Raw genomic sequence first — 14,844 nt, forward strand, 5'->3', positions numbered from 1 at the left:
ATTTTTAGAATACGTAAATAAATTTCAGAAAATTTCTCAATCCCCCCCCTATTATAAGAAAAAGAAATTTGTCTTTCCGGAATCCGAGCTGAATACCGCGGCTAGGACAGGCTAGGGGGCCGAGCTGAACACCGCGGCTAAGACAGGCTAGGGGGCCGAGCTGAACACCGCGGCTAAGACAGGATATGGGGCCACGCCGATCACCGCGGCTAAGACAGGGTAGGGGGCCGAGCGCTGCTGATATATAATAATATGCATATAAGTATACTAATCATACAGCACCATACAAATATCGGCCAAAAAAATATTATTATTAGCATCTAGATATTTAGGTTCATTCAAGAAAACTTATGAACTGAGCATCGCAGTTAGGAAAGGTTAGTGGCCGAGCACTTTGACTACCATACTGCCTAATTCTCTTGAAATTATAATTTGAAGCCAAAACTTTCAGATTGAAAATTGGTATTTCTTAAAAGAAAATTTCTAGTTCCAAAGAGTATTAGATTTAAAGCTGGATTCAATGAATAGATAGATGATGTATTAATGGACCTATAATGGGATGGATAGATATTGGATATAGGGAGCTGCATAAAACCATCCCCCCTAGTTTCTATATTCCCCTTCTCTCTCTCTCTCCCAAACTTCGTAATTATTGGGTGAATGTATCCGGAATGTTTATTGGTGTCCACAGAAAGGTAAAAAACTGGCGTAGAGTCTACAATTAATGTTCTGGAGATGATAAATGTTTATATCCAAGAATATACGGGATAAACTTCCCACTTCTTCAATTTTTCACTTCTTCACTTCTACACTTCTTCACTTCTTCACTTATTCATTTCTTCACTTCTTCACTTCTTCACTTCTTTACTTCTTCACTTCTTCACTTCTTCACTTCTTTTCCCCCGAATCGAAAGAGGAGAAAGATGGAGCCTTTGAAAAAATACTATTTTCTGTTAAAACCAAATTCTTGATTCAATAATAAAACCTTTTGAATTCTGAGGACACTCTACACTCTACACTCTACACTTTACACTCTACACTCTACACTCTACACTCTACACTCTATACTTTACACTTTACACTATACCTAGACACTCTACACTCCACACTCTACACTCTACACTTTACACTCTACACTCTATACTCTACACTCTACACTTTACACTCTACACTTTACACTATACACTATACACTCTACACTCTACACTCTAACACTTTACACTATACACTATACACTCTACACTCCACACTCTACACTCTACACTCTACACTCCACACTCTACACTCTACACTCTACACTCTAAGATCTACAAACAACATTCCACACTCTACTACACTCTTGTAGCATTTCGAAGATTATCAATATGATTGGTGGGGTTAAAGTTTTGAAGTTTTGAAACACAAAACATTTAATTATGTTTTTTAACTATTTGTTGAAGAGCTCTGTTTAAATCCGGGTTGATATTAACAATTAACAAGTAAATATTTTGATATTTTGAATAATAGATCAATACCATATTAAAGCATCACTGGGTACTCTCTGTAAATTATCCGATTTTACAGTGAGATCCATAAAACGTTGGAATAGGAAGACGACATAGATGGTCAAATTAACATAAAACACAGCAATTATGCAATATACTCAATAAGTTGATTATCAAGTTTCTGGTTAAACCAGGTAAAACAATTTACTTTATAACAACTAGAAATGCACATATAGATTGCTGAAAGGAACTATATGCGTAATCTTAATTTAAAACCTTGCAGGGTACCGTCGTCAATCGGCCAATTCCACCTTTGCATTGAAGGTCACTTGGAATTACGCTTACAGTTCCTTTAAATATCTGTGTGTCAGTTTTATGGATCTCACTGTTTCACCTATCCTACTATAGCTCTATAACTCAATTTACCCTATATTTTCTATAACCTAACTGTATCCGTCCTATACCAATGAAAGACTAGTATAAGGGTTGTATGGTTTATTCTAAAATATTTAAACTGGATGAATTAACGGATGTATAGTTTTATAAATATACGATTACGCGGTAATATTTGATCTCAATCCTTGACACTCACAAGTTTACACTGTTGTAATTTACCACATTTTTTCCTTCAACACTTTTTTCTTCCTTTAAGAACAGGAAAAATTAAAAATTTCAACTTTAAATCAGCTTATCTTTTTCTAGTTTTGAAACTCAAGTTAAAGATTTGATCAAGGTTTGATTAAGAGTTTTATAGAATAAAATCAGATATATATTCTTTGTTTGAAAGATTTAGAATCTTGCAGTTTCTAGTTTTCTCCTAAAGATTGAAGGACAAAAAAATGAAGATTTTGATTCTAAAATGAAATCTTAAACTTATTCAAAAGCAAGACACCAAAAAAGGAATACTGGATTAATCCGAAGGGATTAGGCTAAATTCACAAATATTGAAGAGGATTGGGTTAATCCTGCAGGATTGTCACTGACTCTGGACTAGTTTTCCATCAACTGTCACAGGTATATCAGGTTGGACTAGGTGTAAGGTTTAACTGGTATCTGGAGAACAGTTCTAGAACCACTCTTCTTGGGTAAAGTGTCAAAGCAGAATATAAGGATGCAGGTTGGGTTTAAAGCTCCGGTAAAGGTAGGTTTGCTAACTTCTCCTCGGAGAAAGCTCCAGGATCATTGGAACCAGACTTAGGATATGTTTCACTACTGGAGGTTGATATTGTAACATCACTAGACTCTAAACTATTGCACGCCGGAGATATCTCCCGGCCCTGAGAATGCATTCTTCTCCGGTTAGGAGATGCATCCCTGGATCTAACCTGGCTTCGTATTCTAGAACCAGAGGTCCTGGAGGCTCCAGACCTAAACCCTGAATCACGGAGCGGATCACCTTCAATCCAATCCGCCGAGCACTCGGCGAAATCTGTCCAGGCCTCTCGGGGCAGAAAATCACATTGATTGATCCGTGTTTGCGGGGTTTGATATGTTAGGCTATCACATGAACCCGGAGCCTGGAGACGTGTATCCAGGGTTCGAATCCCTCCCCCTCTCACCCTGTCTCTAGGTATAAAAACTCCGCCGGAACCTGCAACAATCCGGGGTTTCTGACAAGTTCTTGCATTGCTTTGTTTCCCAGGTTTGCTCTGAAACACTGTGAAAGATTTGTTGCCGGAGCAGCTAAATTCCGATCTACTACCACCCCGGAACCCGGAGTTAAATCCAGGCTTGCTCCCGGAGCCACTGAACCCTGATTTCAAGGTTGTATATTCTTGTCGTGGGATTAAACTAATCATATTCTCCGGTATGATCGGATATGTTTCTGAGAAGGGTAGAGTTGAGTACTCGGAGTTAAGGAGCTGATACTCTCCCTCTACTGGAGTAGGGATCTCCTCATAGACAGGGTGGAGAGATCCAGTATAGAATACTCCGCAATCCTCCATCTACATACAGATTTGTCATTATTATCGTTGTTATCATATTAATTATTATTATTATTCTTATTATTATTATTATTATTATTATTATTATTATTATTATTATTATAATTATTATCATTATTATTATTATCATTATTATTATTATTATTATTATTTTTATAACTACCTGGTTCCGTATCGAGGTATCTGAGTAGTACTTGTTTAGTCTCCGGGTTGGATAATAATCAAAGTTGCCGGAGTCGGAGAGACGATATTGAAGATGTTCTAACCTTTTCTTCTTCTGTCTTCTAAACAAAAGGGACTGTTCGTGAAAAGGGGGAAATATGAGTTTATAAATCGTATTTTTTTCATTTCTTTCCGAATTTACCCAATAGGTTTCCTAGTTGATTTTAAAAAACTTCAAAAAAGAATTATATTTGTTCTACATTTCTTTGTTTTGAAATTTATGTTTACAGGAAATGTATGAGAAATAACTTATGCTATTTAAACAATCATTTAATTTTTTATAGGATAATCTTAGCTGGTTTAAGGGGGACAAGCTGTCACAATATAAACACAGTTATGAAATGGGAACAGAAGATCATTTAGGTCCCTTCTTTCTTTTTATAATTTTTAATATTTAAATTTAAATTTATTATATTTATTACAAATACAAATACCACTGAGAATTTATTTATAACTGTTGTTAGACACAACTGTTATCCATTATATATAGACGAAAATATTACCCGCCTCAAACTCTAGTTTTCTAATTCTTATATCTTTGCAATCAGATGTTACAAACCTTTGATATTTGAAACTCTGAATTCTGCAAGATCATATTTTATCACTACAGTTCAGCCCGCCTAATTATGTTGCAACCACTAACTGGGTACACTAGACGGGCCGGTACGGTAAAAGACTAGATATTGACATCCTTGTACCGGTTCGGATCAAGCAACTTATGAACTCGTCAACTAGTCAAAGTATGAATTATCAAAGGACATCAGGTTGCAAATAAGATTGAGCTTGTGCAGGCGATTAATGAAAATGGCTGTTTGAGATGTTTGAGATGTTTGAGATATTTGAGATGTTTGAGATGTTTGAGATGTTTGAGATGTTTGAGATGCCACACCGGACTAACCAGAGTGAGCAGCATTCGGTTTCTTCTATTTGAAATCAAACCTGTTTTGGTCTTTAATTCAATAATCATTTACTTTACGGAGTTGTTTATTTATAAATTTTTATTTAAAATGTATATGCCAACAAAAATTTATTTAAGAAAAAGGCTAACAAATTATGTTTAATGGGTCAAAATGTGATCGAAAGTCACAGCTTTCTGGAATATTGACAGAACCGTTAAATCCACGTGATGCTTGAGATGCTTGAGATGTTTGAGATGTTTGAGATGTTTGAGATGTTTGAGATGTTTGATATGTTTGAGATGTTTGAGATGTTTGAGACGTTTGAGATGTTTGAGATGCTTGAGATGCTTGAGATGTTTGAGATGGAAAGTGAAATTTTGGGACAAATAATGTAATTAAATCAAAATAAATAAAATTCTCGGGACAAACAATGAAATTATTGGGACAAAGTTAAAAATGGTCAGGACAAAAATTAAAGCCATTAAAAAAAAACTAATGAAATATGAAAAAATAATTGGCTTTTGGTTTGTTGATAATGTTTGAAATATATTTACCTTTTCCAAATAAGGAATATAGTTATACAGGATACTAGGATAACAACACAACATACAGCTACTATCACAGACATAATAATAATAATAATAATAATAATAATAATAATAATGATAATAATAATAATAATAACAATATTGAAAATAATAAAAATAATAATAGTTATGATAATCATGTCTTGTATATATTATAGATTATCAAAATAATTGTATATTCGAGGTTGCGAGATTTTGCAAGAATAAAAAAGATTAAATCAAGAGAAAAGAAATTAAATGAAAATTTTACAGCTAGAAAGAAAATTGTCAAATTTTATTTAAAAATTACAGAAATTATTGAGAAGAATTCAATTGTTTTTACTTTTTCATAAAAAAAAATTAACAATATTTAGACCGAATATAATTGTTTTCAATTAAATTCTGATAATTTTGAAATAAATAAACACTTAATTTTGTACTATCAGTTAAAAGACACAAAGCAGAAGTATCAAAAATAAAATAATGTTTTTTATGAAATAATGATAGTAAATCTTGAAGAGTGCTTATATATTAAATACAAAATAATGATTCTAAACGATTGGTGTTGTTAGGATTTCTTAAATAAAGTATCAAATATTAATTTTTGTTTATTTTGGTTGATTGTTGGATATTTGATTCTTAATTATCATATTTAACAGATATTCATTACAATATATTATTGTAAAGTTTGTTCCACGAAATATGATAATTTAAAGACGACATAAAAATTGTCGTCGATCTTCGACAAAAATTTTAATGTCTGGATGTTTTAACAATTGAGAAATATTTTAAAATATAAACCACATGTTGAAATAACAGGTCTAGGGGTATTTTATGAAATATATACATACAGGGTTAACAACAATAAAACAAATTTAGTCTCTCGTCTTTAATAAACTCTTTTTATGGCTTAATTATAAATTTGACAAAAAAATTACAGTTGCAGAGCTAGGTCATCATGAATAAAAGGAAATAGACAGTTTACATTCCGTACAGTCGTCTCTGAAGCCTCATATTTTGTGGTTAACCCTGTACTTGTAAATTTAGGGCATGAAAGAATGCAAAAAATGTAAAAAGACATGTTATTTAGGTTGTTTAGGGAGGTACCCGTGTACAGGTAGGTACCCGTGTACAGGTAGGTATATAGGTGTATTGGCAGGTACACGTGTATAGGTAGGTTCACATATATAGGTAGGCACACGTCTATGGGTAGGTACGCAAGTATAGGTAGGTGTACACATGTATAGATAGGTACACGTACGTGTATATGTAGTTACACGTGTAAAGGTAGGTAAACGCGTGTAAGAATAGAAAACGAATTAGTAATTGTATAGTAATAAAAATTGTACACTACTGTACAGTATATGTATCACGTACGTTGTACAACGTTTAAATATCTTGCAGTAAAGCATAAAGCCGAGAAGTTCAGAACAATAAAAATAATTACAAAAATAACGCAAAAAACATTTATTTAAAAAAGAGCTGTACTAAAATAATCTACTATAAATATATTCATTCGTTATTCTAATAATTTCCAATGATTAGTTTCACAAAAATAAAAATAAACAATTATAAAAAATAGGAATTAAGTAAAACCGCATTATTTAACTAGACATTTGTAATCTAATTACTTTTCATTTGAACATTGAATAGACAGAATCTGCATTAGTTATTGCAAAAATTGCAAGGAATGAATTCGTTTTGCTATTTTCAATTTGAAGTGCAGTTAGTTTTAGCTCTACATCGTTATATGTACTTCAATAAATGTAAAATCCTACACTTTGGAAACTATTTTAAATTCTATATTCTCAATTAATGTTTTCTTGAAACAGAATTCAAATGGCAAAAAAAATCCAACCCCAGAAAAACAGATTTCAAGTCGTAGAAAAGAAAACAGAATTTAGAAAACAGTAAAACAGAAAGCAGAAAAGAGAAAACAGAAAACAGAATTTAGAAAGCAAAAAAAACAGAGTGCAGACAGCTAAAAACAGACTGCAGAAAAGAGAAAACAGAAAACAGAATGCAAAAAACAGAGAAACAGAACGCAGAGAGACAGAAAAACAGAATGCAGAAAACAGAAAAACAAAATGCAGAAAAGAGAAAACAGAAAACAGAAAACTAAACGCAGCAAATACAGATTTAAAATTTTTTCTTGTTCAAACCAATTCACTCATTGAAGAATTTTGGAGGTTTTCCAATAATAGGTTTTATCAGGGTTTTTCTAATTTTTGGGCGTTTCAACACGATGTTAACTTCAGAACAAAAACGGTCAGTTTCAGTTGGAAATCATCAATTCAATATTTGTTTTGTATTTTCATCTTCTTTGCTTTTCATTTTTTTAATTTGTTTATTTTCTTATTAATGGTATTTGGAAAGTATATATAGAATCTTTTCAAGAATCTATAATATATTTATGTGTTACTGTACACTACTGTACAGTGTACAGTGTACAGTGTACAAATACCTAACCGTATAACTGTACATGTATTTAACCGTACATATATTTACACTAATTTAGATATATCTAACCGTACCTGTACACTATTTTCAATTATCCAACTGTACCTGTAAACTACTTTACAGTGTACAAATACCTAACCGTACCACTGTACATATATGTAACCGTACATATATTTACACTACTTTATATATATCTATTCGTACCTGTACACTACTGCAAGTATCAAAATGACTAGAGAACATGATGCAGTCCTGCCTGCTGCCTGGAATGGGGGGAGGGGGCAGGAAAAAATTCACATTTGCACTCGGGGGTCCAGGCCCCTGGATTTCAAAATGTTCTAAAAGTTCATCGTCCGACATAAATCCAACAGTGTACTCGTCATATCGGAGCCACTCGTCCGGATTTAACTTTATATCGTCCTCATCCATAATTCTGTTTATCTAAACCATGATCACATTATCTAGAGAAACCATTATTTGGTTTGGAGAAAACCTAAAATTTGCTTCATCACTAAAAATATATTTCTATCTCATGGTTCTTGTTGTTTTCAGGTGTAAGCTGAAAAACCAACTGGTTGAAACCATCCGTAACTATGAAAACCATCACTCTCTCTCAAACCATTCAACCAAACTCGGGCCGGTACAAGAACAATTATGGCGGTACGGTACCATTAGAATGAAGTCGTAACGGTACAACAACAATTCACGAGAAATTCCGCTTAAAACCTCTGTCTTAAACTAACCTCATCTATCCTAATCTATCTGATCTATCCTGATCTATCTGATCTATCCTGATCTATCCTGATCTATTCTGATCTATCCTGATCTATCCTTATCTATCCTGATCTATCCTGATCTATCCTGATCTATCCTGATCTATCCTGTTATCCTGGAACCAATCTATGTAAATCTATGTATACATATATCAGAACAATGGCAGAGTAAAGATCAAAGAAAATCTCTGAGTCAGGAACACAAACTTTAACGGTTCCGGCCTTTTCAACCCTACTCCGTTCTATATTGAAACCTTCTCCATCCTTCTCCGTCCTAGTTCACCCAGCTAGATCTATCCCTTTTAAACCCGTCTCCATCCTTCTCCGTCCTAATTCACCCAGCTAGATCTATCCCTTTTAAAACCGTCTCCATCCTTCTCCGTCCTAATTCACCCAGCTAGCTCTATCCCTTTTATAAACGTCATCTTCATTGTATTGATATAATTGCCTACCACTGTAGATATATATCTAGATATCTAGATAAGATTTTTATATTTGCTAAGAGTAAGAATCTAACTTTATATTTAACTTTACTATACCCTCTTCTCTCTTTCTCTTGTCTGTACTATCCACTTTTAGATCAAGCCTCTAGTCTCTATATATCTAGTTCACTTTTAGATCAAGTGTCTTGTCTCTGGTCTCTTGTCCACTTTTAGATCAAGTCTTTAGTCTCTGGTCTCTTGTCTACTTTTATATCAAGTCTTTAGTCTCTGGTCTCTTATCCACTTTTAGATCAAGCCTCTAGTCCCTGGTCTCTTGTCCACTTTCAGAACAATTCTCTAGTCTCTGGTCTCTTGTCCCCTTTTAGATCAAGTCTCTAGTCTCTGGTCTCTTGTTTACTTTTAGATCAAGTTTCTAGTCTCTGGTCTCTTCTCCACTTTTATATCAAGTCTCTAATCATTGGTCTCTTCTTCACTTTTAGATGAAGTCTCTAGTCTCTGGCCTCTTGTCCACTTTTAGATCAAGTCTTTATTCTCTGGTCTCTTGTCCACTTTTATATCAAGTCTTTAGTCTCTGGTCTCTTGTCCACTTTTAGATCAAGTCTCTAGTCTCTGGTCTCTTGTCCACTTTTAGATAAAGTTTCTAGTCTCTGGTCTCTTGTCCACTTTTATATCAAGTCTCTAGTCTCTGGTCTCTTGTCCACTTTTAGATCAAGTTTCTAGTCTCTGGTCTCTTGTCCACTTTTAGATCAAGTTTCTGTATAATTCCGTCTCCTTTAATTCCTTAATTTGCATCATGATCAATCTTTATCTTTTTTTGCTAAAGTCTCAAAACTTTTCTTTTCTTTGTGTTTTCCATATTTCATTTATGGACATTTTTTTTGAACTTCTTTTTATTTATGATGTACATCTGTAGGCCCATGTCAGGCCCATGACGGTTCCCTTTATTCGACCATTATTTCATCAAAAATGTGGAAGATATTGTTGGTTTTCTTGATTGAAAAGTGTTTAATTCTTACAATTGTTTTTTTTTATCAAAAAATCCAGAAGTTACGTTTGAAGAGAAACCACGATTTAAAAAACAAAAACTAAGAAATCATGGATTCATTCTTTCTTACATTAGACATGCTTTCAAGGGTCCATTGTAAAACGGACAAGCCACTATATAAATGTACAGGGTCAATTGAAATCACGCTTACAGTCCCTTTAAACTTTACTCTAAAATTTCACTTTCAATCTTTTATATAATATTTTTCTTTGCGTTTTAACACAAAAATATCTGAATAATTCTGATGTTTCAATACATAATAAAGTTTGCAAAGTGCACGCAATGAACTTGAACGTGTTGAGTGCGTGCGCATTCTGTTTATAGGTTGAGTAAAATATTTTTATACAAATATAACATAAAGGATATAGGGTAGATATTTGTTTGTTTATATCTCCTTGTTAGCTTATGTTTGTTCAATATTATGTGTTTTCAGGTTTCTCTTCAGATTTTTAGAGAGAGAGTGAGAGTGTATGTTTGTGATTGTGTTTGAGAGAGAGAGAGTGAGAGAGAGAGAGAGAGAGAGAGAGAGAGAGAGAGAAAGAGAGAGAGAGTGGGTGGTGAGTGGGGGTAGGGGGGGGATAATTGGTTGTATTGGTCAATACTATGGATTGGTTAGAATTGAGATGTATAACGCCCACTATCATATAATGTCTTTGTTGTTGCTGTGAATTCTAGACAGAACAGATGGATATCGATACATAGTATAACATAAACAAAAGATTTAGAAAAAATAAATAGAATGGTAGATTTAAGATTTTGGTAAGATTAGGTATCATTTCCTTTATATCTTTATTTTCTCTTGACATAAAATAAACCATATACTCATTGAATGCACATAAATGTTAGTTCCTATAAATCTATTTTCCTTTAACGCACCTTAATGTTAGTTCCTATAAATCTATATTCCTTGAATTCACATAAATGTTAGTTCCTATAAATCTATATTCCTTAAATACACCTTAATGTTTGTTCCTATAAATCTATATTCCTTAAATACACCTTAATGTTTGTTCCTATACATCTATTTTCCTTTAACGCACCCTAATGATAGTTCCTATAAATCTATATTCCTTGAATACACCTTAATGTTAGTTCCTATAAATCTATTTTCCTTTAACGCACCTAAATGTTAGTTCCTATAAATCTATATTCCTTAAATACACCTTAATGTTAGTTCCTATACATCTATATTCCTTAAATACACCTTAATGTTAGTTCCTATAAATCTATATTCCTTTAAAACACCTTAATATTAGTTCCTGTAAATCTATATTCCTTGAATAAACCTTAATGTTAGTTCCTATAAATCTATATTCCTTGAATACACCTTAATGTTAGTTCCTATAAATCTTTATTCCTTGAATACACCTTAATGTTAGTTCCTATATATTTATATTCCATGACTGTACCGTAAACCATCTGACTGATTATTAGTTCTAACCATCGCTCAATTTGTGGTCGGGGTGTGTCTAGTGTTTGTAAACAAACATGTATGTAATACAGAACAGAGAGATATAATGTACATAATTGAATAATACAAGCACAACATATGGATAGATGAGAAGGTGGGGGCAGCCCTCCCCTCCCCACTCCCCACTCCCAGATAAGATCCAAATAATACGCATATGAAAAAATAAAGCTTAGTGAAATTAAAAAAGTCCATTTTTTTTTTAATAATTACATTGGTTTGAAAAAAATGAAATGGAATTGATACATTTATTGTTTTTTATTTTGTACTTTATATTGTACTAGCCTGAGAACCAGGCGCTGCCAAGGTTACTAAAAGTTACTCCAGCTGTGCCGTTTACCCGCACTTGAAATAAGCTAATAACATTCCCGTGATTCTCCCGAGTTTCCCAATCAAAATGAGGCAAATCGATCCAGGGATTCCTGAGTTATGATCGGACAAACAAATAGACGCACAGAGATTACAACTTTATATATAAAGATAATTTACAATGAGTTTTGTGTACAAAAAATTTAGCTATGTTTTTCTGATTTTTTTAGGCATACATACATTTTGAAAACCACTGGAATTATTCTCTGGTGGATCCGCATTTGAACTGCTGCCGTTTGAACTATTGATCATTTGAACTATTGAACGTTTGAACTATTGTTCATTCTAATTATTGATAATGACGTCATTTCCATAAGTTCGTACAACACATTATTTACTCATTTGAACTATTAAATATGCAGTTTAAAATTTTTAGATTTCAGACAAATTTAAGCCAAACAATCACCATCACAAAATAGTTTAAATATTCAAAAAATATAATGCCACGTGGTACCACGTGCAAAAGTACAAACGACTAATAGTTCAAAAAGTCAATAGTTTAAACGGCAGTATAGTTCAAACTAAATATGTATCATCTATTCTCTTGATAAAATCGAGGTTTAGTGAATTTAATCTGACGAAAGCAGACAAATAAATAAATCGGTTAACGAGGTTTCGCGATTTTATTTTAAAGGTGGTTTTGATATATTTTTCAACGTATTATTCACAGGGTTACCCGCAAATGATGAGACTTCAGAGACGACTGTAAAGAACAAATTTAAGGCAGAATTCTTAATTCGTCAAATTTAAAGAGTTTCATGTCGTCTTTATAGTCTCATTTTTTGTGTGTAAACCTGTATTGCTCTAATAAATATATATATTTTCAATGTGGACATGTGTACAATGTTGATCAAATTTCTGTTATTAATCTTTTTACAATATTTTAAAGTTGCTCGTATGAACAATATGATCATTTTTCTGAGGTCATTGTTTTCAGAATAAAAAATTGTAGAAAATATTAAAAATGGGGGGGGGGCGGGGGTTCACAAGAAGTTTAAATCACTGTTACGCTCCTTATCAACAATTATACACCGTTATTAGTATCAAATGAACTCTTTGCTCTCTGTAATACTATACTCTTAGCTCAACTATCACGTATAGCCGGTCACTCCCTTTAACCCTATCCCCGCTGGGGTACTTGAAAACCAGGATACGCTGGGGGGGGGGTCAAATTGACCCCCCCCTCTAAATCCAAGGGGGGGGTCAAATTGACCCCCCCCCAGCGGGAATAGGGTTAAGTGGCAGACTAAGACTCAAATTATGAATAGTCAAGTGAATAGGAATACAGTAATTGTACAGTGTTCAGTAGAATTTTAAAAGTTAAAATTTTTTCTATAGTTTCAATTTTTTAATATATAGATCTACTGTAAATTTATGCGTTCCACGTGATTAATCTAAATTACGAAGGTTTGCAAGAATAAGGTTTTATTTTGTCGACACGCCCTTTAAAGACTGCAATTTCCTCATAAATCCTAACCCGCTTCTGCAATCTCCCTGTTATTAGAGTTGGCTATCGTTTTCTACCAAAATCTAAAAAGTTTAAAAACTGTATTCTCTACAAGTTTGAAAACTGTATTCTCTACAAGTTTGAAAACTGTATTCTCTACAAGTTTGAGAACTGTATTCTCTACAAGTTGGCTTTTAATACACTTAGAAGAAAAATTTCAACTCTGGCAGAAGATAAAAGCCTAAACGATTTGTCAAGTCGATTTTGCTTCTTTCAGTCTTATGAACTTTGTCAGAGTCTATCCATATAACAAATCTAAAATATGTATATCTATATAGTATATACATGTTCGCTTTAAGCTGACCAAACGTCTAAACCTTTGCTAATTTTTGTTATAAAACCCATGGGTGTCCCATGGGGGTCCCAGGGCTAAAGAATGTTAGACGTCGCAGCGCTGCAAGGCACTTATGCAGTTAAAATTTTTATTAAATGCTAAGCGCAGGGTAAAAGCGGAAGTAACTTTGATTAATATTAAAAAAAATGAAAAAATTTAACTGATTTTTTAAAGACTTTTATGGAGCGTCCTGAAAGCCAAAAAAATATTTAAACTGATTAGAATCGATGCCCTGTTCTACTTTTGACTGGGTGCTGGTGTTTCTTACGCGCTATTTTTCACACATAATATTAGAATTTATGGTGTGCAGGCATATAATCCCTCCACAATGGTCAAATATATGTATAATACTATTTTTAACAAAAAGGTTTGTTTGATTTTTATTTTTATTTTTTGGGGGGGGGGCTTTACGTTATACATTTTAATGGCATATTTTTCTTCCGAACTCTGGACTTTTTTATTGCTGATATTAGATAAAGGAAAAATGAATTTTTTGGTAAACTTTATCAAAAAAGGAAAACTTGCAATTAAAATTAATTTTTTTCCTCTCATTGCCCCAAATCTTTAAAAATCAATCAATCCCCCCCTCTCTAAATGTTTTTACACCTACATCCTAGATTCTTCAATTATCTTGACTTCCTCTGTATTTACTGGAACTTTATAAACTTGATCAAATTCAACCTTCATACACTTCTACACTTCTACACTTCTACACTTCTACACTTCTACACTTCTACACTTCTACACTTCTACACTTCTACACTTCTACACTTCTACATTTCTACAATTTGTTTAATGTTTATAAATGTAACATATTGTATTGAAGAAAATGTATTCTGTATTCTGTGGTCTGTCAATATAGTCATTTAAAAATACAATTTTTTTTCATTTTTTAGAATTTAAAAATTCGTCAAATATTCGGTCTTTGTTGATATATTTAGAATGATTTTTTTATCTATCTGCTACGGTTCAGTGAATTTTATAATATTTACTGTATCAAAACTTTAATGTTTATACATATACATTTTAAATTTGTTAGATATAGAATGTTAATATAGAGTATATTCACCCTCTATATATTACAAAACAATATGGGTTTTTGTATGTTAATTTCTAAACTAAAGATAAAAATTATTCAATATTTTCAAACTGTAGGAAAACTGTATAAAATGCAGTTGCATATTGTTTATATTTACATTAAATAAAACTTAGGATATAAATAAAGTTGAAAATTTAAATTGAGTTTAACTTTGCAAATATTAGGGCCAAGGGAAGGGGTCTCTTGGAGTTAAGCATGATGCCCGGGCAAAAATGAAGGCAGAGGGAAT

General features: G+C 32.8%; 1 protein-coding gene across 1 annotated transcript; it reads right to left on the reverse strand.

The window, feature by feature from the left end:
* Nucleotides 1-1,964: 1,964 nt before the first annotated feature.
* Nucleotides 1,965-5,179, reverse strand: LOC111714175 (uncharacterized). The gene is made up of 3 exons (XM_023489226.1): nt 5,106-5,179; nt 3,594-3,714; nt 1,965-3,430 (listed from the first exon to the last, which is right to left on the reverse strand). The coding sequence occupies exons 1-3, from the start codon at nt 5,177-5,179 to the stop codon at nt 2,609-2,611; spliced, it is 1,017 nt and encodes a 338-aa protein (XP_023344994.1). The 3' UTR covers nt 1,965-2,608.
* Between the last annotated feature and the right edge of the window lie 9,665 nt (nt 5,180-14,844).

Source organism: Eurytemora carolleeae, unplaced genomic scaffold, assembly GCF_000591075.1.
Source record: "Eurytemora carolleeae unplaced genomic scaffold, Eaff_2.0 scaffold1520, whole genome shotgun sequence".
Lineage (NCBI taxonomy): Eukaryota > Metazoa > Arthropoda > Copepoda > Calanoida > Temoridae > Eurytemora > Eurytemora carolleeae.